The sequence below is a fragment of the Festucalex cinctus genome, chromosome 21 (assembly GCF_051991245.1).
Source record: "Festucalex cinctus isolate MCC-2025b chromosome 21, RoL_Fcin_1.0, whole genome shotgun sequence".
In the NCBI taxonomy this organism is placed as follows: domain Eukaryota; kingdom Metazoa; phylum Chordata; class Actinopteri; order Syngnathiformes; family Syngnathidae; genus Festucalex; species Festucalex cinctus.
This window is the reverse complement of record NC_135431.1, coordinates 12,746,397-12,770,260: the sequence shown is the minus strand read 5'-3', so window position 1 is coordinate 12,770,260 and position 23,864 is coordinate 12,746,397. Positions and strand designations below refer to the sequence as shown.

Here is a 23,864-nt window from a genome sequence, read left to right as displayed (position 1 = left end):
GCCACTCGTACCCTTCCTGAGTTTCCAACAACTATATTGCGCTTACTTTAAGCAATTGTGCTAATTAGCCAATTCCTAAAGGGGCGATCATCAACAGGAATATTTGCATACGATTACACGATTTACATTAGGCTCAACGCGTTAATATTTGACAGGATCCATTAAAAAAAAAAAAAAAAAAGGCCGACTCGCATGTATCATTTAACATCTGCTTGATTGCATCTAATCCGAACCAAATCTGCCGCCGAAGCAAAAATACAGTGGAGGCCTTGAAGTCATGTGCACCAGTAAAACTTAAAAAGTTTGGCACACCTATCTTTGGGCAACTTTATGCAAAAAGTTGAGTACTGTGAATACTTTCTGAATGCACTGTATGTCATGACCACTTTAAAAACCAAGTACCCCTATTTACTAAGAAGTCAGTCTTCGATCTTAGGGATTCAATCGCATAAATAGTAAAAAAAAGTTAGTTTCTCACCCTTCTTCCTGCATGTCTCCTTGATGTCCTCGCACATGCGATCGAACTCTGGGTCAAGTTCAGAGGCGAAGATTGCGTGCGCCGTGTCCTTGAGGCTGCACGCACGGTGCCTGATCACCTTGTCTGGAAAACAGAATGAAAAACATGCACCTTCACATTTTGTAATCTAATCGTTGAAGCAACTACTGTCTGTAAGTAAATGCCATAAATCCACTCAAACCCCTCAAAAAACATTAAAAAAAAAATTAACATGCTTTTTCTACAAAAATTAACACTAAAGTATTTTACTGTATTTCAATGGAAACTATGTTGCTCCATCTTGGCCACTGCGGGGAGTAGAATACATGCATAAATAATACATTTGGTAATGAAACACAGCAGTGAAAGTGTATGTACTTTCGTGAGACCATTATTGTACTACCGTACGACTACTTTTGACTTTATTAAGACACAGCTTTTGCAGCACCTTGTGGCATCTTATTGAGTTTCTGAAAGAACACAAAAAATTGGATATGTGAATTTCTCAATCGTGAACCACCAATATATGAGGATTTACTGTGTCTGGAAAAACAACAATTTATTATTTAACTTCCTGTTTTGGAGCTAAAAAAGTAATGTGTTCTCCAGCACACCATGTCTCTGATGTCCCTGGGCATCATTAATCCCCCATTTTGTGTGACTGAAGGGGCACGCTGAAGGAGGAGGCTAAAAGCGTATCCACTGTAAACAGGCTGCCTCTCATTACAGGCAGGCGGAGGTAGGAAGCGGCGGCAGAGGGGTCGCAATCTGCCAGCATTTGTATAATTGGACGACGGCTGCGTAATGGTGATGGAGGCAGAGTGTGTGTGTGAGTGTATATATGTGTGTGCATGCACACATTACAAAAAAGGCCTTTCAGAGGCTTCTAATGACAGCTGTCCTGCTGGGAGCTCGTCTGCTTCAAGTCTCTTTCTACGACGACTACTACTTACCAGCACTTCTACTTTGCTTGATGGTGGAAAAAGGGTCCTTTATGTTGACATATTAGTGATACATTCTACTTGAGTTGCATAGTCACCAATAAAATTCACATTTTTTTTGGCTCAGTATTTTGTGGGTGTGGTTCCCCAGCGCTATTATCTATTGGGGAAAAAAAATAAAAAATTCGGACACGCTAATGCAGAACTGACTTACACAACTCCACATCTATGATAAAGTACCGGTAACCATCGTTTGCTCATTTAATGTAGCCTATCACCGGTTAGAACAAATTGTAATCCCTCTACAGGTGGTAAAGCTTCGACGCTTAATTGAACAAACTGAAACAAAACAATGTAACAAGCACATTCATACACTAGCTGCATGGCCAGAACCCACGCTCAGAGGCAACAAGCAGTCTGGCTAACTGGTCCTGCCAGTTAAAGCCACACACTTTCAAAGTCAATGATACTACAGTGCGGAACGTGGGGTTGCTAAGCAAAATACCTGCACCTTCACATGCATATTTTGCAGTAATATTAGGTGTGTGCATGAATCGGTAGATTCAATTTGGGAATTAAAAGGGCGTGGCAAGTAGTTGAGGTCTATTTTTCCGTTTTGACAGGAGAAACAGGCCACCAATGAGCTAATAATGACTTCCCGTCACAACTGAAGGCTTAATTGTGCCACAATTTGGCCACATAGTACACAGAATAAAGGCTTGGTTCGTCTTCTTTATTAAACAGTCTAATTGCAGTTCCTCCCTTTTAGTGTGGACGTATCTTTGGTAGATACCCCCGCATGCGGACAAATGACGGCACAATATAATTTATTCATTTGGCCCGGCAGAAAACTGTTTCCCATTAAGCATCGCAGGCGAAGCGAGAATTAAAATAGTTACTCGCACTGTACGCTGCTTTCAATTCATATCATTCTGTTCCGCCGCTGTCACTAATGTTCTGTTTAAGCCTGCGTGGACATTTTTCACCAGCGTACACAAAATATGGATGAATGTATGTGTAAGCAAACAGGCCTCTTTCAATGTTTGTGTATACATTTGTCTTCTGTGATGTTCCGGGCGCTCAAGACGGAAAGAAAGGGGTTGGGGGGAGGAATCAATTCTCTCTGTGAGACAAGAGACGAGATTAAATTTTCATGCATATGCAAGCCTTCCTCATTTTCTACATGGCAAACGGGAAAGTGGGGAAGTGACTTCCTTCATTTGAATTTCCGTCATGTACAAAAAGGCGCTAGGAGCTTGTGTAATTACCGCGCCTGTAGGCTCACTTAATAAGTCATTAGATTTTTTATTTTTATTTTTAAGTTCCTTTTTTTGTTTATTCGCTCAATCACTAATGTCCACCAACATAACTACAGAAACAAGCCATCAGACTGATTAAGGGAAACTGTATGCGCGTTTCACGGTTGTCACTAACTAATCTAGAACTATTTCTACAGCTGATTCAATGGCACAATATAGAAATGTCACCTCATTTTACAAAGTTAACAAAATCTGGCATATTACAATGTTATCGTTGACAAGAATGTGTTTATGGGGTACTGTTTACAATTTATTTATATCTAAAATCTCAGCTAAACTTTGAATAAATAACGCTTTGTTGATGAAACAGCGCCTCCACAGGTAGCAGAGCATAGTGTACTGTACTTTGCCTTTACAACAACAACCATCAATTATTTTGCAATGTTGACAGAATTCATAATCATCAATTAATTAAATATGTGAATAACGTTCAAATGGCAGCAGTGGAAAAGAAGTGGTTACGTTAATTGTGTTTTTTTTTTTAATGTATATGTACATTTCCAATGCATTTTTAAAATGTGTAATAGTATTCCGACTTAAGCACATCTGTATTACAATTCACAAGACTAATCACATCCATTATCTGTTCGAATTTTTGACTGATTATATATTTTACGTGAATTAATACTAGGGATGTAACGACAAGGGCAATATCGTGATATTATAATTGCCACAATAACGTCGTCGTCATCATGTTCACTAAATTTAAAAGCAGCACATCTGTAAAAAAAAAAAAAAAAAAAAAAAAAAAAAAAAAAAAAAGTCAGGTTGATTTCCATTTGTGTAGTTCTAGCACCCTCTGGTGGCTAGTTTTTTAGTGCAGTTTAAATTTTCCTAAGGGATGTTTTGGCCATTCTGTTTAAAGTCTACGTTAATTGTCAGATGAAGAGGAACTTAATATGCCTGTGAACCGAGTCAATATGTTGAGAAACTCAATGTGTACGTGCATTAACAAGTAAGCCCCTCAATACTATTAGAGATTGTAGGTGGTTTACATGCATTGTTTTGTTTTTTGTGTTTTTTTTTGTTTTTTACCTTATTGTGACCTTTTTTTTTTTTTTTTAAATATCACCAACCTTCCCAAATGGTGATTATTGTGATAATTATCGTATCGTGAGCTTCATATTGTGATGTTTGGCTATCATTACATTCCTAATTAATAAAATAATATTTATACTTTACTACAACTGTTTGTTTTTTTTATTGTATTGCAGATTTCACCAAAATGAAGCTACAATATTTCAGTACTTTAAGTTGTCAAAAGGAACATTCAAAAAAATAAAACCTGGACCTTGGGGCAGGTGACAGGTGCAACTTAATATACGCATAAAACAGTGTGATGCCAGCCATGATGTATGGGTTAGAGACAGTGGTTGAAGGAACGACAGGAAGCAAAGCTGGAGATGGCGGAAATGAAGATGTTGAGGTTTTCTCTCGGAGTAACCAGGATGGATTAGGATTAGAAAAGAGCTCATCAGGGTGATACCAAAGTTTAATGTTTTTGGGGAAAAGAGAGCAGACGTGTCCAGGGGAGAGTTAATGAGTATGATCAGTAAAAGGGTGAGGATGGAGCTGCTAGGAAAGAGAGCGAGAAGAAGCCTTAAGACAAGGTTGAAGGATGTAGTGAGGGAAGACATAAGGACAGCTGATGTTGAGAGGAGGCTGCAGAAGATAGACTTCCATGGATAACACACTGTGGCAACCCCTAACAGGACAAGCTGAAATGAAAAGATGACGAGTCCGACGACTATATGTATCACGGATGTCACCATGTAGTTAGTCTTACCTCCAGGATCCTTGTCAGGATTATACTCGAGCGCATTGCTGCAGATAAGATCAATGTCCGCCAGAAAGTCTTTGGCCATCAGGTACTGGTGCTTGTCAATCTTGGTCATGATGGTGGACAGGTCCATGGGCTGTCGAATCACTTCCAAGTAATCAGAGACCTAACAGATGCACGATAAGAGTGGGACTGGGAAAAAAAATTAAAATAAAAATCCTTGTTTTTTGCTTTTCTCCTCACCTCCTCGATGTCGACGGGCTTGCTGAAGATATTGAAGCGTTTGTCGGTGGCCAGGCGCTTGGTCACGTCCCTGAGAAAGAGCCGAAGCTCCCGTAGCGTGTTTTCCTCCTGCTCAGCTAGACGACGCTGCTCCTCAGCAGACAGCACCCTGGGGCCCGGGGCCTCAGCCACTGGCAGCACCTCCTCGCACCGCCCTACCAGGGACAGTGGCAAAAATGGTAAACATCTCTTAGTAAGATTCTAACGCTAGAAGCGATGGAGCTATGAAGTGAAAACTCTCTTCAATTTTGTTCAACTACAATGGCGTCATTCTTTGTTGTTGTTGAACTGAAACGCTCGTTGATGGAATGCATGCGTCAGGAAATTTATGCAAACCTCAAATGTGGCCCTTGAGCACAAAGGTTCACACACCCCTGCGCTGAATAAATGATGTACAAGTATAGAGTGATTAAGCCAAGTAAGGAAAAGCCAATGTCCACTGCCCAGGCCCCATCTGTAGGCAGATGAGACATGCTAAGGAAGCCCCTACAGCACCTCACCTCCATCACGAGCGTTCGTTCCCTGACTCTAATTAGGGATAATAGCTCCGGCACTCGCAGGCCACTTACTTCCCTTCCCGCAGATTTTTTTCCTGCTGGAAGTTGGACCCCAGCCTTGTATCAACGAGCAGGTGGAGGACACGGGATCCCATATTATGCTTGAATGATGGAATGGGGAAGTAGCAAAGGACAGATTAACGCTTGGGATGAGGATGTGATGGGGGGCACAGTGGAGCAGCGAGAAGGCAATTTTAACCCGGGAAACATTTACATCCTGTGCATATCTACCAACCACGTAATACACCTCGCGGGCCAAATATTTAGCGCTCACATATGCAAACAGAATATGAATGAGGCCTACACCCAACACACACATTCAGCTCAATGTGTGCTCCTCTGCTTGGAGTTGAAGGTACATATTTTAGGTTTGAGGAGGGAAAGACACAGGCAGACCAACACTGCCCTCTACAGCCAATTCCCTGTGGGTCCCAGGGGCCAGCGCCCAAATAATTTTGTCCACATCCAGAGATGCATAAAGGTGGTAAAATTCAGAAACTGGCCAACATTTTCAGAGAAAATATGCCTCTTTGTATAAAGCTTTAGTTTGAACAGCCTCTGATGGGCAAGGAACATGACGACAAGTTCTGAAGGTGTTTGGCTTTTTCTTTCGCTTTAATATGCCTCTCTTGCACAAAATTTGAGTGTTTACACTGCCCTTGGATCAGCAAACGTGCGAACAGACTCAGTGGTAACTTAGAAATGGCTCTGTCACACAAATTTAATGTTATAACATTTTATGCTAAGCATTCATTTACATGTATTGTGGTGAATACACATTACACCAATAATAATTATGGGTCAGTACAATCCACTTTAACAAGGGTGAATTATACCTGCAACATGCCTGTACAATTAATAAAGGGATTATGATGGCAAGAGATTGATCATTGTATTTATTTATTTTAGGATGATTTCCTATGGGAATAATTCCTAACACAAACAACTGGCCAAGTGTCCCATTATTTGTCTCCGTGTACTACAGGTACCTGTATTCCTGAGGCGTGGCGGAGCTTTGGCTGCTTGGACCAGCAGCAGGTCGGAGAAGAAGCTCCTCCGCTCTCTATCGCCCGGAGGCTGCAGTGTAACCACCTCCCCATAGGCCTTTTGGAACATACTCCTCACCTTAAAAAAAAAAAAACATATATATATATAAATATATATATATATATATATATATATATATATATATAAATCATTTTTAAAAGGCAACACAAGCCCAACAGTTGAATTTCAATTGGTCGCTTCTGTGCTTAGGAGTTGAAGGCTGCACCCTCTGGGAAGCTATTTTGCTGACAAAGCTCCTTCTTCCTCTTCTTCCTGTTTCACATCAATCCACTCTCTTATCTCTTGACACGTTTGAATCGCCTCTCGGTCTTTCTGGTAATCATTTTTAAAAACGGAGGAGAAATGGGGGTAAATTTGAGGGGAATGATGTAGCTGCGCAGAGGAAAGTGAGGGATGACGCTGGCTATTGCTCATGGTGATAAAGTCTGCAGGGAGCGGGCACGTGGAGGTGGTGAATAATGCATGACCATGTGCAATTTAACACCTGTTCTACTGGTGTGACACCAATGATATCTGGATTAAAACGGAGCGTAAGTATCTGAATGTCATCATGAGTAATACTACTGAAGTTTCTGAATGGTGGTGGAGTCATCCTATTCTGATACTAAGATTTTCCAAGTCGACCTGGCACCCTCCATTTGCAAATATGCAATGACACGCCTCTCAGAGAAAATGCGTGCAATTTGTTATTGTCGGGTAAATATCGCCATGTTCTTACCTCGTCGGACAGCAGCGAGTACGATGTCTCGGCGGTGGCAAGGATAAGGACGGGGCAGAAGGAGGGCACATCCTGCAGCAGGGAGAGGAAGGTGCTTTTCAGCATGTCGCTCACCGTCTCCCACCACTCGGAGACGTGCGGGACAAACACCACGCTGGGGACGCTACGGCAGGCCTCGCGGAAAACCTGAAAGTACGGAACAAATCAAGGACCCAACTGGGAATTTTATTTCTAATGTTTGTGTATGTATGTGCGTTACCTGAGCACAGGACTCCTCCGGTGTCTTAGCGCTGGTGGAATAGAGGGTGGGCAAGTCCAGGCGGTGGACTGGCAGCTTGTCCAGGTGGTGCAGCAAGGCAGGGGCCAGGTGGGAACTCTGTCCCGAGCCCGGGGAGCCGGCCAGGAGCAGACGGGGCCGGTAAGATGTGGGTTGCTGGTGAGGGGAACTGCAAGTAGAAAAGACACCTTCATTAATGTAAGCTGTCAATGGGGATGATTGTTCCTGTTGTCCATTGAAATGAATACAGTAAATCTCTGATATTGGCGGCGTAAAGGAAGGGAAAAAATACTAATATGGATGGATGGGAGTTTTGTCTGTTAAAATTGAACTTACAAGGAGAAATTAATAAAGGTCCTGCGAACGGTGGAGTCAGAAGATCCCGACGGAGTGATGGGGCACAAGGCAGGCTGGACTTCGTAGATGGAAGTAGCATTGTCTTCGTCGTCATCACTGTACACGTCCTCTTGGAGGAGTTGATTGTCACTGCCTACTACACACATGTAACCGTAGTTGGGAAAAGAAATAATAATAATAATAATAATAAATCTAGTCATTGAGCAAAAACTAGCACACTTTTGTAGATAGGTGACACATGGGTGAATTTTGGTAGGCTATTTTCTCGACTTTGCTAAAATTCTAAATAGTACAGGTTGTTTTTCTATATGTTATTTTCATGTCTATGACCTAGAATTGGACTAGGACCGACGCCAAAGCCAATTTCTAAATTTACATTTTCATTAAAACCTGCTTCCTGCATATACCCAAGTTTTGTCATTAGGATTCACACATTATTCACTAGTTAGAAAAAATGTGGACAAAAATGCCATTTCCTGCACAAAGACAAAATGTAGAAGCAAACTGCAAACACAATTTGTAAATTTAATGCCACGGGTCAAAATTTAAGACTGTATATATTTTGACTCAAAATGAGAATTGTTTTGTGTTTTGGGCTAGTTTTTTCAGCATTATTTCCAAGATTTCCATTTGCATAATTCTGCCCTTTTAACAGAAAAATTCCCAGATTTTCAACCAAAAATAAATAAAAATCATTATAACATACCAACATTGTATAAAATTTTTACCCACTTTACCCCTCTGTCCACATTGCTTGGCTGTTTCTAACAATTCCAAGTTCAAAGTTGAAGTTTCTAGACTATTTTCCCACATTTTGTTAAAATTACTATTGTATTGGGGAAATTTTAGCCATTTCCCTTCACCCCTAAGACTTTAAACTGGACATGGACCTTCGCTAAGGCCAGTTTCAAAATATATTACCTTCAGCATTTTGTCATTAGGATTTACATGCTTCACTCAAGAATTACAGAAAAACGTGGGAAAATGCACTCATATAATTGAAGCAATTGCAGCTATATTGTGCATTTTTTTTTTTTTTAAATGTTAATATTCTGCCTACCATGTGTGTCCCTGTCAGCACACTGAGCATGGGGAAAGACTCGAAGGAGAGCATTGAGCACCAATGAGAAGGCGCTGGCCAGCAGGGGCCTGAGGACGGGCGACAGTGCTCGGCCCGGGGGAGCCAGGGCCCTCTGGGAAGCCGGCACAATGGCCCTCATGGCCCGACAGAAGTCGGTGGGCCCCAGCACGATGGAGGCCACATCCAGCTTTAGCTTGACGCTGCTGCCATAGATCTGAGGGTAGCGGCGGCGCAGCGCCACCAGCGCCGCCTCTGTGCAAAGTGCTTTGACGTCGGCGCCACAATAGCCTGGAACATTGGACACAACAACAATTGCATGATAATGTTCATGCAACAGTCATGAGTCTGAAACTGTCACTCTGCAAGTAGCTACATGAGTGGTTTTGGGGATTTTCTTACCAACACATTTTTCTGCAAGTTCATCTACAAATGGCTCAGACAATTTGGGGTTCCAGTCCCGTGTGTGGATCTGCAAGATGTGCTTTCTGGCCTGTACAAAGATACAATAAATAAATACTGTCAAGCAAGTAAGTAACATTACCATGGAAGTGTAATATAAATTATAACTTCAGTTAGGTTACCTGGCCCTACAGACTTGGTGAAACATAGGAAATCCACACTACAGAATTCTGATTGTTAAAGACAATTTGATTGCTCATGTCTCTTTGTATGTGGCCATATATCACGAGTTTGCAAAGATAAAAAAAAACCAAAAAAACCTGCAACCACTTTGTGGTATTCAGGTATTCTTTATATACAGTCAATTTTTCCCCCACAACAAATGTAATGAGGAATAAGCACAAAATGAGAGGGTAGAATTCTCTGGTCGCCATCAGGAGTTAAGAGAGAGTTGGCATGTTGAATAAGATGCCGGGATAAAAGAATGCAACAATGGCAGAATTTCATCACAAGTAAAACACACGGAGGATTGCTCGAGCTCTTATTTTAAAACCGACAGCACCACAAGGATCGGAGGTGAGCTACGCCGCCGCCGAAGTGAGCCTGTTGCATCACCCGCGGAGGACTCCACTTTGATGGGCAGACGTCAAGAAGCAAAGTGCTCGCTATTGTGAACATAGGGCTTTTCACCGTCTTTCATCACACTTTGTGGATTGGGGTGCCTAACTTCGCCAAGGTCTGGGTATTGTGTGATTCAGGCAGCCAAACTGAATTTGAACATGTCCAGAGGGCCCTTTATTTGCGCGAGAGACAAGTTTTTAAAATTGTTCCAAGCTCACTGGTGCAACTGTCTGCAATGTTCAAGATCAGGGATCCCCAATCTTTTTTAAAGTGAGAGCTACTTCTTGGACACAGAATACAGACTACTGATATAACAAAATAGTCCAGTCGGTAACACATAACTTGAGGAAATCTCATGAAGTTGGCTCAAATTTCACAAAATATTCTCAAATTCAATTGAGTCAATGAATGGCTGACATTAGTAGATCTAATGAGATGTTGAAATATGAGTTTTGCAGTCTATGAGATGAAGTGGACACGAGATATGCTGAAATAACGCCGCCCACGTTCACTGAAATCTTGCTAACACATTTTGTGAGAATTCTACTAAGTGATTATTGGGATTCAACAAATCCTTACATATGCTATGTAGTGCAAGATCTGGGTTTGGTGTTGCGCTGTGATTGAGCAGCCGCGTTTGAGTGTCTTAGAGTAAATTATGGACTTGCATCTTGAGGAAAAAGTAACTTTTTAATTGCGTGTGTACAAAAAGAACGCTGCTGTGCTAGTGTCAGTTTAGCTCTACTCATCGTCATCATAGAGATGAAAGTATGGACATCCAGTCCACTAACCTGACAGGTTCTTAATGTCCTTTTATTGCCCTTATGAACACAGATTACTTTGTGTTGTGCAGTGGTTGCTTCCAGAGAGAGATGGAAGAAGTTTTTGGCAGGTTTTAATTGGCATCAAGTTCCAACTCTTTATGCCAACACAGCATCTCTCACCGTCTTGTCGGGCAGGTTGAACAGAAACTCCCGGTCAAAACGGCCTGGCCTCCGCAGCGCCGGGTCGATAGAGTCAAGTCTGTTGGTAGCACCGATGACCACTATCTCCCCGCGGCTATCCAGGCCGTCCATCAAGGCCAACAGAGTGGACACAATGGAACTAAAAATAGACATGGATGAGTGTGGATTTAAAAAAAAAAAGCTTTTGAAGCAGCCAAAGGATCTCTTTCTGTTTCACAATAATGTTGTTTTACCTGTGTATCTGGTCTTGCCTACTGGAGCGAACCGGAGCCAAGCCGTCAATCTCATCAAAGAAGATAATGGATGGCCTCATCATGTATGCCTGATCAGGAGTAATCATAAACAACATTTATAAACCCCAACCCTCTCTTAAGAGTGCTTAACAAATGTGACTCGCCTGATCGAAGAGGAGGCGCAGCTGGCGCTCCGATTCGCCAACCCACTTGCTGAGGCAGTCGGCGCCTTTTCGCATGAAGAAGGAAACCTTGCGTTCGCCCTGGCTGCACTCGTTGGCCAGGGCCCGGGCCACCAGCGTTTTTCCTGTCCCTGGCGGGCCGTAAAATAAACATCCCCTGTGGAAAAGACATTCACCAGTGCATTCAGTTTGAGCACAATAACGGAAATTCAATCCAGCTACTATTTTCCTCAAATAATGGCTATTTTGTAGTAGAAACAGTTCTCTAATTCACTTAATATAAATATCTCCTCAAATAAACACCGCAATTTTCAAATTAATTAAAAAAAAAATAAAAACAAATAAAAATAAAAACTTTCCTGTACGAAAAGAAAGCCTAAAACTGACCGTGGAGGTTGAATCTTGAACCTCTCAAAGACTTCGGGATAAAGAAGCGGGAACACCACCATCTCCTTCAAGGACTGGATGTGATTCCCGAGGCCACCCACTTGGTCAAATCTCACCTGAAGCACAGGAAGTGACTTGTAGAAAATGAAAACCACAAGGTATCAAAGTAGCTTCATTTTGGGAGTAGACTCCACTCACTGAGGTGTCAAGGTTCATGGGGTCCACATCAGCCAGGCTGGCCCCCACTTTTGTCCTGTCGCGCAGGACGCCACTCGCCAGGTCCTCCGCCGTCAAGTTCATGGGCAAACATCTGCATTATATGCAAGTTTGTTAGTCAGGAGACGTCTACAGACAAGCGACTGTGCACATTGATCAAATCGACATTTGACCACTGACCAACAATAAGGCTCTTCATTCAATATTGAACAGAATGAATCGATTACAAGGCTCGTCATAATGAAATATTATAATAGGGTGCAGGACATGTGTGGTGCGTGTCAAACTGAAGTTAAAATAATTAAAAAGTAGTAGTTTAAGACATGTTTCTTCGTTACTCACCTTATGCATGGCTAGTAAGTGTAATCAGGGTACAATATAACACTTTTTGATAATTAAACATGCATCAGGACATTGACCCTTGACTGTTTATTGCTATTACAGCAACCATTAAAGTTAAATGGTTAGTAATGTAGTTAATATATTTATTTCAATTTTTCCATTTCTACTTTTGGATAAACATGCCCAGAGTCAAAATGATCCGGAAACAAACATAGTAAGAGGATTACACAATTAATAATGTAGCCAATATTAAGATCTATAAACGATGTTTATTAGATACTTGCTTGGATAATTTAAGTCATTCCCCAGCAGCCTGAGGAGCATTTTGACTGATCTTTCAAGACCCACACATTATCATGTTGTGTGACAAAATATACAGTGAAATGGGAAAAAAATAAATAAATAAATAAATACATTTAAAAAAAAAAAAAAAAAAAACATCACCTGTTCCTGGCGCGTGTCATGCTCTTGCTTTTCCTTCTCTCAAAGCGCTCCTCATCAGAGGACGAGGTTGTGTCGCTGCTGTGGATGGCGTGTTTTTTTATTCTGGGGGGGGGGGAAAAGAAAAAGGTTTTAAGAAGTCATTAAATTAGATTTTCATCGGTTAAGTGTAGCTAGCGTAGCATTTATCACCACTCACAGTATATGGCTTCTTCTTGCTGGCGATCTGTGGGTGTCAAAGAGTGTGGGGTTGCTTTGCTTCCTGTTCACTGGTTCTGAGGACACAAAATGAGATGTGATTGGTCACTATCACCATATGCCATTACAAAAAAACAAAAAATGCAATGAAAAGCATGTTGGTTACCAATTGGGGGCGCCTCGTATCGCTGTACAGTCTTGCGCTGCCTCAGGTTGTACGGCCTGTCGTTACCCTCCCCTGCTTCCTCTGCTTCATCCCCTTCATCATCCTCGTCCTCCGCGTCCTCCTCCTCTTCCTCCCCGTGAGATTCTGTATGTTTGTAAACATCTTACCGCCATGACTCAGGTGATTAATAAAGAGTTGCCTGCGTGGCTCAGCAACTCACCTTCCGTGCCCTCCTCCTCTTCCTCCTGCGTTTTACTCATGACTTTGTGGTGCGCGGGTAGGCTGAACGTGCTGCGTCGCATGGACTTCCTCCGCTTCACCCGAGAGTACATGTCCATGTTTTCCTGAAAGAAAATCAGATTATAGTAAGCAAGCGTTTTATTCTGAAACTTCAGGACAAAGGCTGGCTTTTTACCATACCTCCTCGGTGTCTCTGGTCCACATGCGGAGGCGCTCCACCTCACGGTTCTGCCTGATGCTGCTGATGTTGTCCATCTCCTGGAGGACGGCCTCAGCGGTGCTGCATAATGATCAAACAATAGTATGATAGATTGGAGGCTGATAAGAGGGGGATTCTTGGAAGCGGTACAAAAACCAAGTCTTTTGAGACTTTTTTTGGCAACTGGAAGGTTTCATAGCAGCTTGGACCGAAATGTTGGAAGTTACAGACCAAGGAGGGGGGATACTGAGATTGGTTGCTGCTGGGAATTATTATTATTATTTTTAATTCTTTCTTTACAGAAAATGGCATCAAGCTTGTGTATTAGTTAATGGGGCACTGTGCAGTTCTGTGTCTTGGTATGGACGTGGGGGTGCTATCGCGCCTGTCTGCTCACCTGTTGACCAGCTGGTCAAACAGAAGGCTCTGGTTGAGGTGTTCAAACTGGCTCTTCCTGACACGACAGCTCCTCTTCAGCTCCACATGGCCGTTCATGTGTGAGTGGTCACCCTGGCCCATGTGGCCTTTGGAATAAATGCAAAAAAATAATTTAAAAAATTAAGAATTCTTTCTCAGTATGTTTTTAGATTTAATGCCCTGTATAATATTACCGCGTCCATTCTGCATGATACGGGATGACAACCTAGAAGTGAAAAAACAGGATTTGATTTTAGGCTCGAACTGATTTCATGGTACATTAGTCACAAAAGGGATATCACGTTTTCGGGTGGATGAACATAAAATGCACTATAACCTTTACACGTATTAAACTTGACTATGAAACTTTTGAATAGATACCCGGCTGTTCAGTACTTTCAGCAAAACTTGATGTTCTCTTTAATTTAAAGAAAAAAAAAAACGATGTTCTCTAACCAAGAACGGAATGGCATCATTTGCAACAGGTGTTTGATCAATGAAACAGTGCACTTCCTGGTTCAATTAGTATTCGTATTTAAACAGTCCTTTTCATCATGCTCTTCACATTTTGACATCATGTAATAACACTTATTAGATCCTTCAAACAGGAAATGGCCACTAAGCTTAGAATGTCATATAGTTTTCATCAGCCGGATATACTGAGAGACTGGAAGAGTCACAGAAAGTCATCCAGGTGGACATCCTTGGAAACATTTAGAAAAAAGATCAAATACCTGTTGCGAATTTTGATGTTCAGCTCACTGCGCAAAAACCCCTTAAATATTTAACAGTTGGACACAGGAATTCTGAAGTTTTAGTCAAATTAAGTTCACCTGTAAAGGTTGTAGTCCATCTGAGGTTCATCCTGAAATTACACTCGAGATCCCCAAGATAACATTACGCAAGCTGACCTGGTGCGGTAGGTGGGAATGTCCCAGCTGACCCTCTGGCCTTTGGTCTGGGGCGAGGGAGACGTTTCGCTGGAGCTAGCCTCCGACGTCATCTGCCTGTGGGACCGCTTAGCAGGCGGGCTGAGCCGCGGACTACTCCCGTCACTGCTCATTTCCTTCTAGCCCAGCAAAAGGAGGACATTAACAGTGTCGGGGGGTGCAATTTGACACTTGTTGGCCATAAACAAAGCAAAAAAAAAAAAAAAAAGTATGACAGTGATATTCTTAACAAATCGTCAACAAATTAGTTCATCAAGCACCACGTGTAGCTTCAAAACATGATATGTCAGGACCATCGTAAACCATTAAAACAAATAACATATTTGTTCACTTTCAGATTTCATAACATGATGAGTCAGCAAGCAATTGTGAAGCTGAGAAAAGGGAAACATTTTGAGAGCTATTTATTTTAATCAGGGAGAACTCAGATTATGACAGATGTTCTGGGGTGGTCTCAGTCGCAGGTCATGGTTCTTCCAACTGGGAATAATTCTGTCTGAACGTTATGTCCCGTTGTAGCGTAATTAACTCAGGATGGTTTGTGATGGTTTAATGTGAGACTTTTTCCTTTCTTCTCTCTTTCTTTCTGTATGTCATTCTAAGATGTGGTAACTCAGAACATTTTGTTTGCCATTAGACTTACTTTTGTATTTTCTATCATTCTTTTTCTTGTGCGCGTTTTCCTTTCTTTCAGCTTGTGTTGGAAGACGGAAACCTCGAAAACCTGCAGGACTCTGGCCCCCGAGCACTAAGATTGCCCACCCCTGCTATAGAATGATATCAAGGCAATTGTTTACCGTTACACTGAATTCTTTCTTTCACATCTCATGTGTTTGTCAATCTCATTCTTTCTGTACCCTTTATTGTTACAAGTGTAACTCCTGGAGTTTTGTAACAATTATTACTGCACAGACCACTTTTAATTTTGTTCTGTCTCTTGATTGTGGAAGGCTGCTGTCTGTCAGCTTTCATTTCACACAAAGGAACTAAAGCTCATCTGCATTCAATTGATAATTTGTACAAGAATTAACAACAGCATTTATTGTCCAAAAAAGCTAATGTATAGTAGCTATTCACAACGTAAAGTTCACCAAGTTCAGACCTGCCTTATTCAAGACGCGAGCCAGCCAACTGTTGTGATCCCTTCCCCCACAACAAGACTACCCTATCGGGCTAGCCTTAGCTCCAGCCCCAGTCGCGCTTTATCCAAAGAACAAAAGTGTTAAATTCGTCCACAAAGGGGACAAACATTAGCTGTGATACCCTTCAGTCAAACCCCGTGGTGGACTTCACGCGTGGGGGGTAAAACAAGCGGGCGAAAACGAAGCGAGACGCCCGGGTCCAAGTGCCAAACACAAAGGGAACTCAACTTGAAGCTACCAGCTAACGCGGCTAGCCTCCGCTTTAAACGCTTTTTAATGCCGCTCGCTACAAATAACAAACGAACAGACCGCTTCGTTAAGGTGTTCGGTTGTGTGTAACAGTAACCTGCCGGATGTCACACCCGGCGGTGGTAACATTTCGCCGTGGAACGATGATCCTAGAAGCAGGAGCAGCTCATTCTCAGGCCAAAGCTACAACTAGCGGCGGCTATGCTAGCTCGCCGGAGGTGGGGGAAAAGAGGAAACCGGCTTACATGTTCGTCGGGGGTGCGCTCGGTCCTCGACGACGAGCGGGTCCTGGAGGAGATGAAGTGGCCGCTGCCCGGCCGCGAGCTTTTCCGTGTGTTCACCATGTTTAGTTTCACTCAAAAAGGCTGCCAAACCGGCTCCAAACACTGGCTCAAAGAGCACAGCACCGAGGCGCCATTTCTCTCTCTCTCTCTTGATCACCCTGTAGCTCTCTCTCTCTCTCTCTCTCTCTCTCTCTCTCTCTCTCTCTCTCTCTCTCTCTCTCTCTCTCTCTCTCTCTCTCTCTCTCTCTCGCTCGCTCTCTCTCTCTCTCTCTCTCTCTCTCGCTCTCTCTCTCTCTCTCTCTCATCCAGCGGTAAATTGTGTAATTATTGTCAATTTGTCACTGTAAAGCGGAACTAAATGTTTGGTAAATTTGACAACACTGACAACATAGAGGAAAAAACAAAGAGGAAGGGGCCCTAGTATCTACATAAAGGGGGATATCCACCTATATCAAACTAAAATAATCTGCATTTTATACAGGAATAACTTTCCAAATTTACAGCCTAAACCCTCCTACCTCTGACATCTTAAAATTTTTTAATGTGGAACCATAAACATGCACTCACTCCAAGAATCCACTGTGCTTTTTTGTCGACATCACTGCCAAATTTGAATGATAAAAAAAAAAGGGGGGGGGGGGTGTCAAATATAAACAATGATGCTTCAAAATCATGAAAATCAAGCCATTCTCTTCACTCACCAATGCTGTGAGCGTCTCCATTGACTACACTGAAAACACGTTCCCCTCAACCAGTGACAACAACTCTCAGTCAAGTATACAATTTAGATGACCTGGAATTTAGGATTTGAACATGTACATCGGTTGCACATGATGAAAGGGTGCAACTAATGCTTAGTTGTTGTTGTTTTTAATTCTCAAAAATTATGTCAACTTACAACATTATTGTTTTTAGGCTCCCAAAACGCCAGCTACATGTAGACGAATTGTTGAAATGCTAAAATAAATAAATAAATAAAACTTTGTGGTAACACTGAAACGCACTCAGGTGTAGATGGGTCACACCAGTGCAAAGCCCCTCTCCACACAATGGTTGTCAAGCCAGATTGAAAAAAAAAGACCCCCGCCCCCTTTTGTTCTTCCGTCTTTCTCTGTGTTTGACGTGTGAATACTCACAGCAGACAACGAGGCACTCTATTGTCCACACCAGCAGGAAGCCCCTGTCTACAAGCTGGATGTTAAGTCGAATAAAAACAACAAAACTGTCCTCTTTCTCCCACTACGCCTCCATATGTACCTTTTCCTTTGTGTCTATATAGAATCACTCAATTTCCTTTGTGTCTATATAGAATCACTCTCTTCATGTCATGATGATGTCAAATGGTAACTCCAAGACGTTTTTATAATGATTTAACATTAAAGTGACTCATTATGATTTTAAATCTTTCCTTTTGCATCTTTTAATGTCTCTCTCTCCCTTTGTGACTCTCTTTAGTACAGTACGTGTGGTCCTAACTCATGCTCTCTTTCTGTACACTCTTACTCTATTTTTTTTGTGTGTGACACTACTAGACTAAAAAATTATGAATTATCATGCATACTACCTGCGACCCTTGTGAGGAATAAACAGTTCGGATAATGGATGGATGGGTGGACTACCATTCCGTACCATATTGTGAACTGGAAATAACAAAACAGCAACACAATAATAATAGAACCAAACTATAAAGACCAACCTAAATGGAATTTGTGAGAAAACTGTCATTTGCATCATGTTCTACTAAGACAGGATCTCTTTTGCTTGTTTCCCTAGATTTATACATTGCTAACATTTGCTAATTATAATAATAATAATAATAATAATAATAATAATAATTATCATTATTATTATTATTATTATTATTATTATTATTATTATTATTATTATTATTATTATTATTATTATTATTATTATTATTATTATGCTCGCGTCATCTCACTAAGCAGAAACAGCGGTCTTTACGACAGTATTAGCCAATTTACGGCGCGGAGTATTGACGTCAGAGAGCTGTAGCCGTAAACCGTTCCAGTACCTAGCTACGGATGATTTAGCCGCGGGCTAGCAGTTATAACACACACAGAGACTGGTAAACTATTAATTTACCTATATTACATCATGTTAAAATGTTATTTTGTTAATGATCGTAAAATCTTTTCATTGCTAGGTTGAATTCGTTACGTCAATTTCTCGCCCACGGTCGTTATAATAGCCTACGATGATTATAAATAATAATAATGTATACCTTTTTAGAAATATTCGTCGTTGAGGACTAAACTATTAAAAACACACGAGACAAGAAAACTGACACAGTAAATTACTTGCATGTTTTAGAAATGGATTTCGATGATGTGTGCTTGTCTTGTATTATTTGTTTTTGTTTCCAGATGGACAAGACGACATGATACAAAATGACACTGAGGAAGATGACATTTGGTAAGGAAAATGCTTGCTGTCATGAAACTACAACACATAAACAGAGATGACATTATTGTTGTGTCTCGTGCTATTGAATGAAAAAAAAAAGTTTTAAAACATATAACTGGTACCTTATGTGTCTAACATATCACACAATGGCCTCAAAGTGTAATACTATAGCTTTTTCAAATAAAATATTGTGTTGAACAGGGTTGCCAGAGATGCCAACGAAGAAGAAGCTCCGATGAGGTGCAGCTTCTCTGTAGAAGACCTCCTGGACGAGGTGGAGAAGATCTGTTATGATGCCTCAGGAACGTCCAAGGTCAGTAATGAATTGTTATTGCTGTATATTCATACAGATATGAAAGGCCAGCGCCACACAAAAATAAAGAATAATTGTCTTAACATTATGGCAACATTGCAGCTTTTTTGCACTGTGTCCTAAAATGATAGCTCACTGTATTTTCATATTTTTAACTTTTTCTCAAATTTTTTTTATTCACTTAAAATTTTCTTCTGACTTTATAACTTTATTGTAAAATTATTTTTTTACTCTGGTGATGTTACACTGCATATTTATTCATATATATATATATATATTTTCCAAGGAAATGAGGGTGTTTATAGTCTTTGTAAACAACTCCCACATGTAAGCGGTGCTTCTTTTTTTTTTTTCTTTTCTTCTTTTTTTCCCCTCCAGGTGGAGATGGTGGTGCGCCTCTGGAAGGACGGCTTCACCGTCAACGACCAGGAGTTCCGCAGCTATTCCATTCCAGAAAATCAGGCATTCCTGGATGCCATCAAAAGAGGGCAAGTTTTTTTTTTTTTTTTTTTTTTGCAGTTTCCAATGATAACGTCAAGTAAATAACCTCATTAGTGTTGTGACCTTCAATGCAGGGAACTTCCGGCGGAGTGGGAGAGCCGAGCAGAGGAGGAGGAGCTGGAGGTCAATGTGGAGGATCTGACCGAGGAAGAGTACGTACCCAGGAAGAAAGTTTTCCACCCTTTTAGTGGGCGAGGATACCGGCTCGGCAGGTGAGGGGATATTTACCGAAAATAATAACATTAATAAATAATATATTTTCATTATTTATTTCTTTATTTATGGCCTGATTTTTTTTCAAAAATATTTTTATTTAATTGTATTACTTTTTTAATTTTGATAAATAATACATTTGAATCTCTTTAAAATAAGGACCATAATTTGTTTTCATATTTCTTCCACACACTGCTGGCTATTCTACTGCTCACCACAAGATGTCACTGTCACCCCAAGCAATTAAAGCGTCTCATGGCGTTATCCTGACGAGCTGCAAAAGAGCACTGACTTAATTTTCCTCCTGCCATCATCATCGGTATTAAAGCTAAAAATTTAATCTGACGTTTGCTTAATCTGCGGTCTGTGTCGGCGCCGCAGCGTGGCACCGCGAGTGGTGGCCCGCTCGCCATCGGTGCACGAGGACGGCGAATCTCCCCCCATCCCCATGGTAACCCTGGACCACGCCCTGCCGGTCACCTCTCTGCAGCTGTGGTTGGCCGACGGCCGCAGGCTGGTGCAGCGCTTCAACCTATCGCATCGGTGTGTATACACATCACCACCAAAAAAAACAAAAATGTTAATCTGCAAGTTTGTCTTAATCTCCACATGACAACAAAAAGATTCCTGCTAGTTTGGATTACGTAATGATAGTCTGGCGCGCTAAACATCATCTGAGATGGAGGGCATCAATCAAATCCCAGCAGGGGGGATGGGTTGCGTAACCCCCAATGCAGCGTTTATGTAATGGGGGCGAGGAGCTCAAGGATGGAGCGCGCCTGCTTCCGACTTTCGCCGGCCTCCTGTGTGATCTGGAGACCACCAGTGCTCATGAATAATGGAGACCCCTCCTTCACTTGAATGGGGAGAAAGCACGGGATGACCTGACACTTTCCTCTCCCATAGGAAATAACCAATTGTTCACTCACTTGTCCAGCTGGCAAGAATTTGAACATTCTCAACAATCTGAAGCATGTGAAAAGAAGTTAACAGCTGTAAATTACAGCCCACATTTTTTATTTTTTTTGCAATATTAGGACATTTTTTTCTCATTATATTACAGCTTTATTCAGATAAATTTACATTTTTTATCCTTTTATCGGACTCCTAAGATTTGTCTCTTTCACTTACAAAATAATGTAAAATTCCCAATTTTTCTAATGCAATTCTGACCCTTTTAAATGGTCAAAAACATTTTTCACCACTTTTGACTTTGATTCTCACAAAATGCCTTTTCTCTTAAAATAAAATTGTGACTTTTATTTATTTTTCTTCTGTGGCAAAAACAGTAATAATAATATTGTTAAATTCTAAATTTTTCTCTGAAAATTATGACTTGTTTCTAGGGCTGTGCAATTGAAATTCAATTACAACTTCAGTTATTATATTCCACAATTACAAAATTGGCGTAATCGTGAACAAAAACAAAAGACTATTAATACTAATTTTGAGCTGTTTAATTGTATATATTTGCACCTTTTTTATTTTAAAATAACAAATATAAATCTTGTTTGGTCCAAAGAAACTTGCATAATTATAGTGTTTCAAATACATTTATTTTTCTTAATATTTTTTATGTTTAAACATTTTCTTGTTTTGTACCAAAAAACAAATGATCGTCCTAATTGTGATTTCAATTATTAACTAATTAATCGTGATTAATATTTTTGTTGTAATTGAGCAGCCCAACTTGTTTCCCATAAAAATTTATCAATCTTTAAGAAAAAACAACAACTATATTTATGAGTTTTATTTTCGGACAATTGCGCATTTTCTCCAAAAATTAAATTATTATTTTTTTTGCATAAAAAGGAAACTTTTAGATAAACACATTTTGTGTCCGGAAAATTCAAAAATGTTATCTTAAAACTATAACTTAATACATTTATTTCCCAAAATGCTATCTTTTTTTTTTTTCCAAATCCTACGTTTTTCACACATTTTTTTTCTTTGGTTACAAAATTCCACCCTTTTTTTTTAAAAAATAATTGTTGACTATATCATTGTAAATCTCAAGATTAGTCTTCTAACATGACTCAGTCTTGTAAAAGTTATTACTGCAAGGTTTTTGTTTTTTCTCCTAAAAATGTGTCGCTTTTCAAATTGTACGCCAGGGAGCATTCACATTTGAAGTTTCCCCTACATTGTCCTCCAACATGACCAAGTAAGGTGCCATCGTTTACCACCTAACTCCCATTTTTCCTCTCTTAGGATCGTTGACGTTCACGACTTTGTGTCACGCTGCCAGAGGAGCTGCCCACCCTTCGTCCTGACCACGTCGCTTCCCGTGCGGGAGCTCCACGACAAAGAGCTGACCCTGGAAGAGGCGGACTTGGCCAACGCCGTCATCGTCCAGCGGCCCCTCAACACGCACGCCCCCTTTGCGCCATAATCCAACTCTCCCTTTCACCAAATACATAAATGCCATACGTTCTTACATACTGTACACTACATCAAGCAGCACCAAAACAACAAGTCTTCCCAAACTGTGTAACCATTTTTATGCACTTTTTTCGATGCCAGACACTGCATGTTGAGGTTTACATTGAATGTTTGCCTTGGTTTTTAGACATCTGCTATTTTTTGAATGTATCATGTTATGTGCCTGCATCATTTTCATCAAATACACATATTTAAAAAAGACAACTCTCAGTTTTTTTTTTTTTAATATGCTTATCGTACTCTCCCGAGTAAAGCAAAAACCTGAATGGGTTTTTGGTCATTACATCAGCAAATTTTTCTTTCAGTTACCAATGACTGTACAATATAGTTATTAAGAACCATACCCTACTATTGGGTAGCAGATTGGATCATGAATGCTTTTTCGCTACATGCAATTTACTGTCTGTAGTGGGGAGCTGAAGGACAGTTACACCCTTAAACGAGGAAAGCATTGTCTCCTTCCCCTTGCCCCTTTTTTTCCCGCCGTTCTCCAGGGGCGAACGCCATTATCCATCGTCAATATTTAAAATCCGTCAGAGGAGCATGCGCACAAGACAGGATTAGCGGATGTGAATGGTCAAGGTCAGGACAGTGACAGTGTGGTGAGCATTCTAATTCTGACTTTCACATTGATGCGCTTTACAGAATTCTGACCTGAATTTTTGTGAGCCTGCGGGCTAAACGGGAGCAAGATGGGGTGAGAATTCTGGAGAAAGGGAAGAAAAAAGTGAGCACATTTCCTTTGTGCAACATATTTAATAAGTAAAGGCATTTCATTTTGCACACTTCCCCTTCACGGGTTGAGGGAAGCATACTCGCGTTAATGTGGGTCATATGGCGGGCGGATCACTTAAGGAGTTTGGGGGCAACCTTAAGGTCATAGCTAGGTCAAGATACTATTAAAATTAGACAATGTACCGCAGATATGCAAAATGATGCACTGTGGGAACATTGTTGCCAGGTTCTTCTCACAAGTCGAACACCTCTCGGTGGCTCAATCACTTGTCTGTGACATGAAGCCAAACCTCATTGTTAGCATTCCACCTGCCACTAATTACAGGTGCCAAGTACCACTGACACGAGATGGAATGTCACCGTCTGGAGGCATCAATTCTGGGTTGTCAAATACAGGTATGGCAGGAATATATTTTCTGCAATGTAGGCCTATGTCGGGAGTTTTTTTGACAGCTACCTTTTTTGAAAGGACTGTTGAAATGTGATTGTCATGTCGTGAGTTATCAGGGATGTCTTCTGGTTCAAACTGGTTCCACTGATGCTTCAATGAATCACATAGGGAGGTTTCATGGTGATACTGTACACTCAGAGGACAACATGGCCTGAAATAATCACCAAATTTAGATAAATTAGTACATTTTCTATCAAACTGAAATTACGGTGAAAACTTAGTTTCTTATTCTTCTATACTGTATTTTAGTATTTATTTATTTTTTGGCGTTGTTTTGG

At 40.9% G+C, this 23,864-nt stretch overlaps 2 protein-coding genes across 9 annotated transcripts in view; one reads left to right on the top strand and one right to left on the bottom strand.

The window, feature by feature from the left end:
• Nucleotides 1–17,756, bottom strand: part of atad2b (ATPase family AAA domain containing 2B) — a 54,862-nt gene extending 37,106 nt beyond the window's left edge. For 3 of the 7 annotated variants that reach the window (XR_013281060.1, XR_013281061.1, XM_077509768.1), the window contains exons 1-23: nt 16,469–16,667; nt 14,794–14,951; nt 14,077–14,108; nt 13,863–13,989; nt 13,447–13,546; nt 13,247–13,370; nt 13,027–13,170; nt 12,862–12,937; nt 12,666–12,767; nt 11,862–11,973; nt 11,664–11,779; nt 11,259–11,433; nt 11,095–11,183; nt 10,841–11,000; nt 9,276–9,366; nt 8,856–9,164; nt 7,775–7,931; nt 7,421–7,607; nt 7,162–7,347; nt 6,365–6,500; nt 4,780–4,973; nt 4,543–4,702; nt 479–601 (exon numbers count right to left, since the gene is read on the bottom strand). Coding sequence is in view for 5 of the 7 variants with exons in the window: in XM_077509768.1 (XP_077365894.1) it covers nt 479–601; nt 4,543–4,702; nt 4,780–4,973; nt 6,365–6,500; nt 7,162–7,347; nt 7,421–7,607; nt 7,775–7,931; nt 8,856–9,164; nt 9,276–9,366; nt 10,841–11,000; nt 11,095–11,183; nt 11,259–11,433; nt 11,664–11,779; nt 11,862–11,973; nt 12,666–12,767; nt 12,862–12,937; nt 13,027–13,170; nt 13,247–13,370; nt 13,447–13,546; nt 13,863–13,989; nt 14,077–14,108; nt 14,794–14,951; nt 16,469–16,567 (3,157 nt within the window). In the remaining 2 variants the exon portion in view is untranslated. Of the gene's footprint in view, nt 1–478; nt 602–4,542; nt 4,703–4,779; nt 4,974–6,364; nt 6,501–7,161; nt 7,348–7,420; nt 7,608–7,774; nt 7,932–8,855; nt 9,165–9,275; nt 9,367–10,840; nt 11,001–11,094; nt 11,184–11,258; nt 11,434–11,663; nt 11,780–11,861; nt 11,974–12,665; nt 12,768–12,861; nt 12,938–13,026; nt 13,171–13,246; nt 13,371–13,446; nt 13,547–13,862; nt 13,990–14,076; nt 14,109–14,793; nt 14,952–16,468; nt 16,668–17,643 lie in introns of those variants that run through there. The other 4 variants (XM_077509771.1, XM_077509772.1, XM_077509769.1 and 1 more) reach the window with 4 other exon arrangements.
• Nucleotides 17,757–18,456: 700 nt separating this feature from the next.
• On the top strand, nt 18,457–22,604 carry ubxn2a (UBX domain protein 2A). Of its 2 annotated transcripts, none has more exons than XM_077510788.1 (7): nt 18,457–18,593; nt 18,892–18,940; nt 19,133–19,244; nt 19,623–19,732; nt 19,820–19,957; nt 20,340–20,501; nt 22,170–22,604. In XM_077510788.1, exons 2-7 carry the CDS (start codon nt 18,906–18,908, stop codon nt 22,348–22,350), a joined length of 738 nt encoding a protein of 245 aa, XP_077366914.1. In that variant the 5' UTR covers nt 18,457–18,593; nt 18,892–18,905; the 3' UTR covers nt 22,351–22,604. The 2 variants fall into 2 exon arrangements, with proteins under 2 accessions (XP_077366914.1, XP_077366916.1); XM_077510790.1 differs by lacking the exon at nt 18,457–18,593 and adding an exon at nt 18,614–18,816.
• Nucleotides 22,605–23,864: the final 1,260 nt, after the last annotated feature.

Excerpts from the sequence above, each read along its gene's own strand:
- ubxn2a (XM_077510788.1), top strand. The coding sequence starts at position 18,906 with ATGATACAAAATGACACTGAGGAAGATGACATTTG. Across the intron at positions 19,245-19,622 it reads ATGCCTCAGGAACGTCCAAG|GTGGAGATGGTGGTGCGCCT; the intron begins GTCAGTAATGAA and ends TTTCCCCTCCAG. Across the intron at positions 19,958-20,339 it reads CGAGGATACCGGCTCGGCAG|CGTGGCACCGCGAGTGGTGG; the intron begins GTGAGGGGATAT and ends TCGGCGCCGCAG.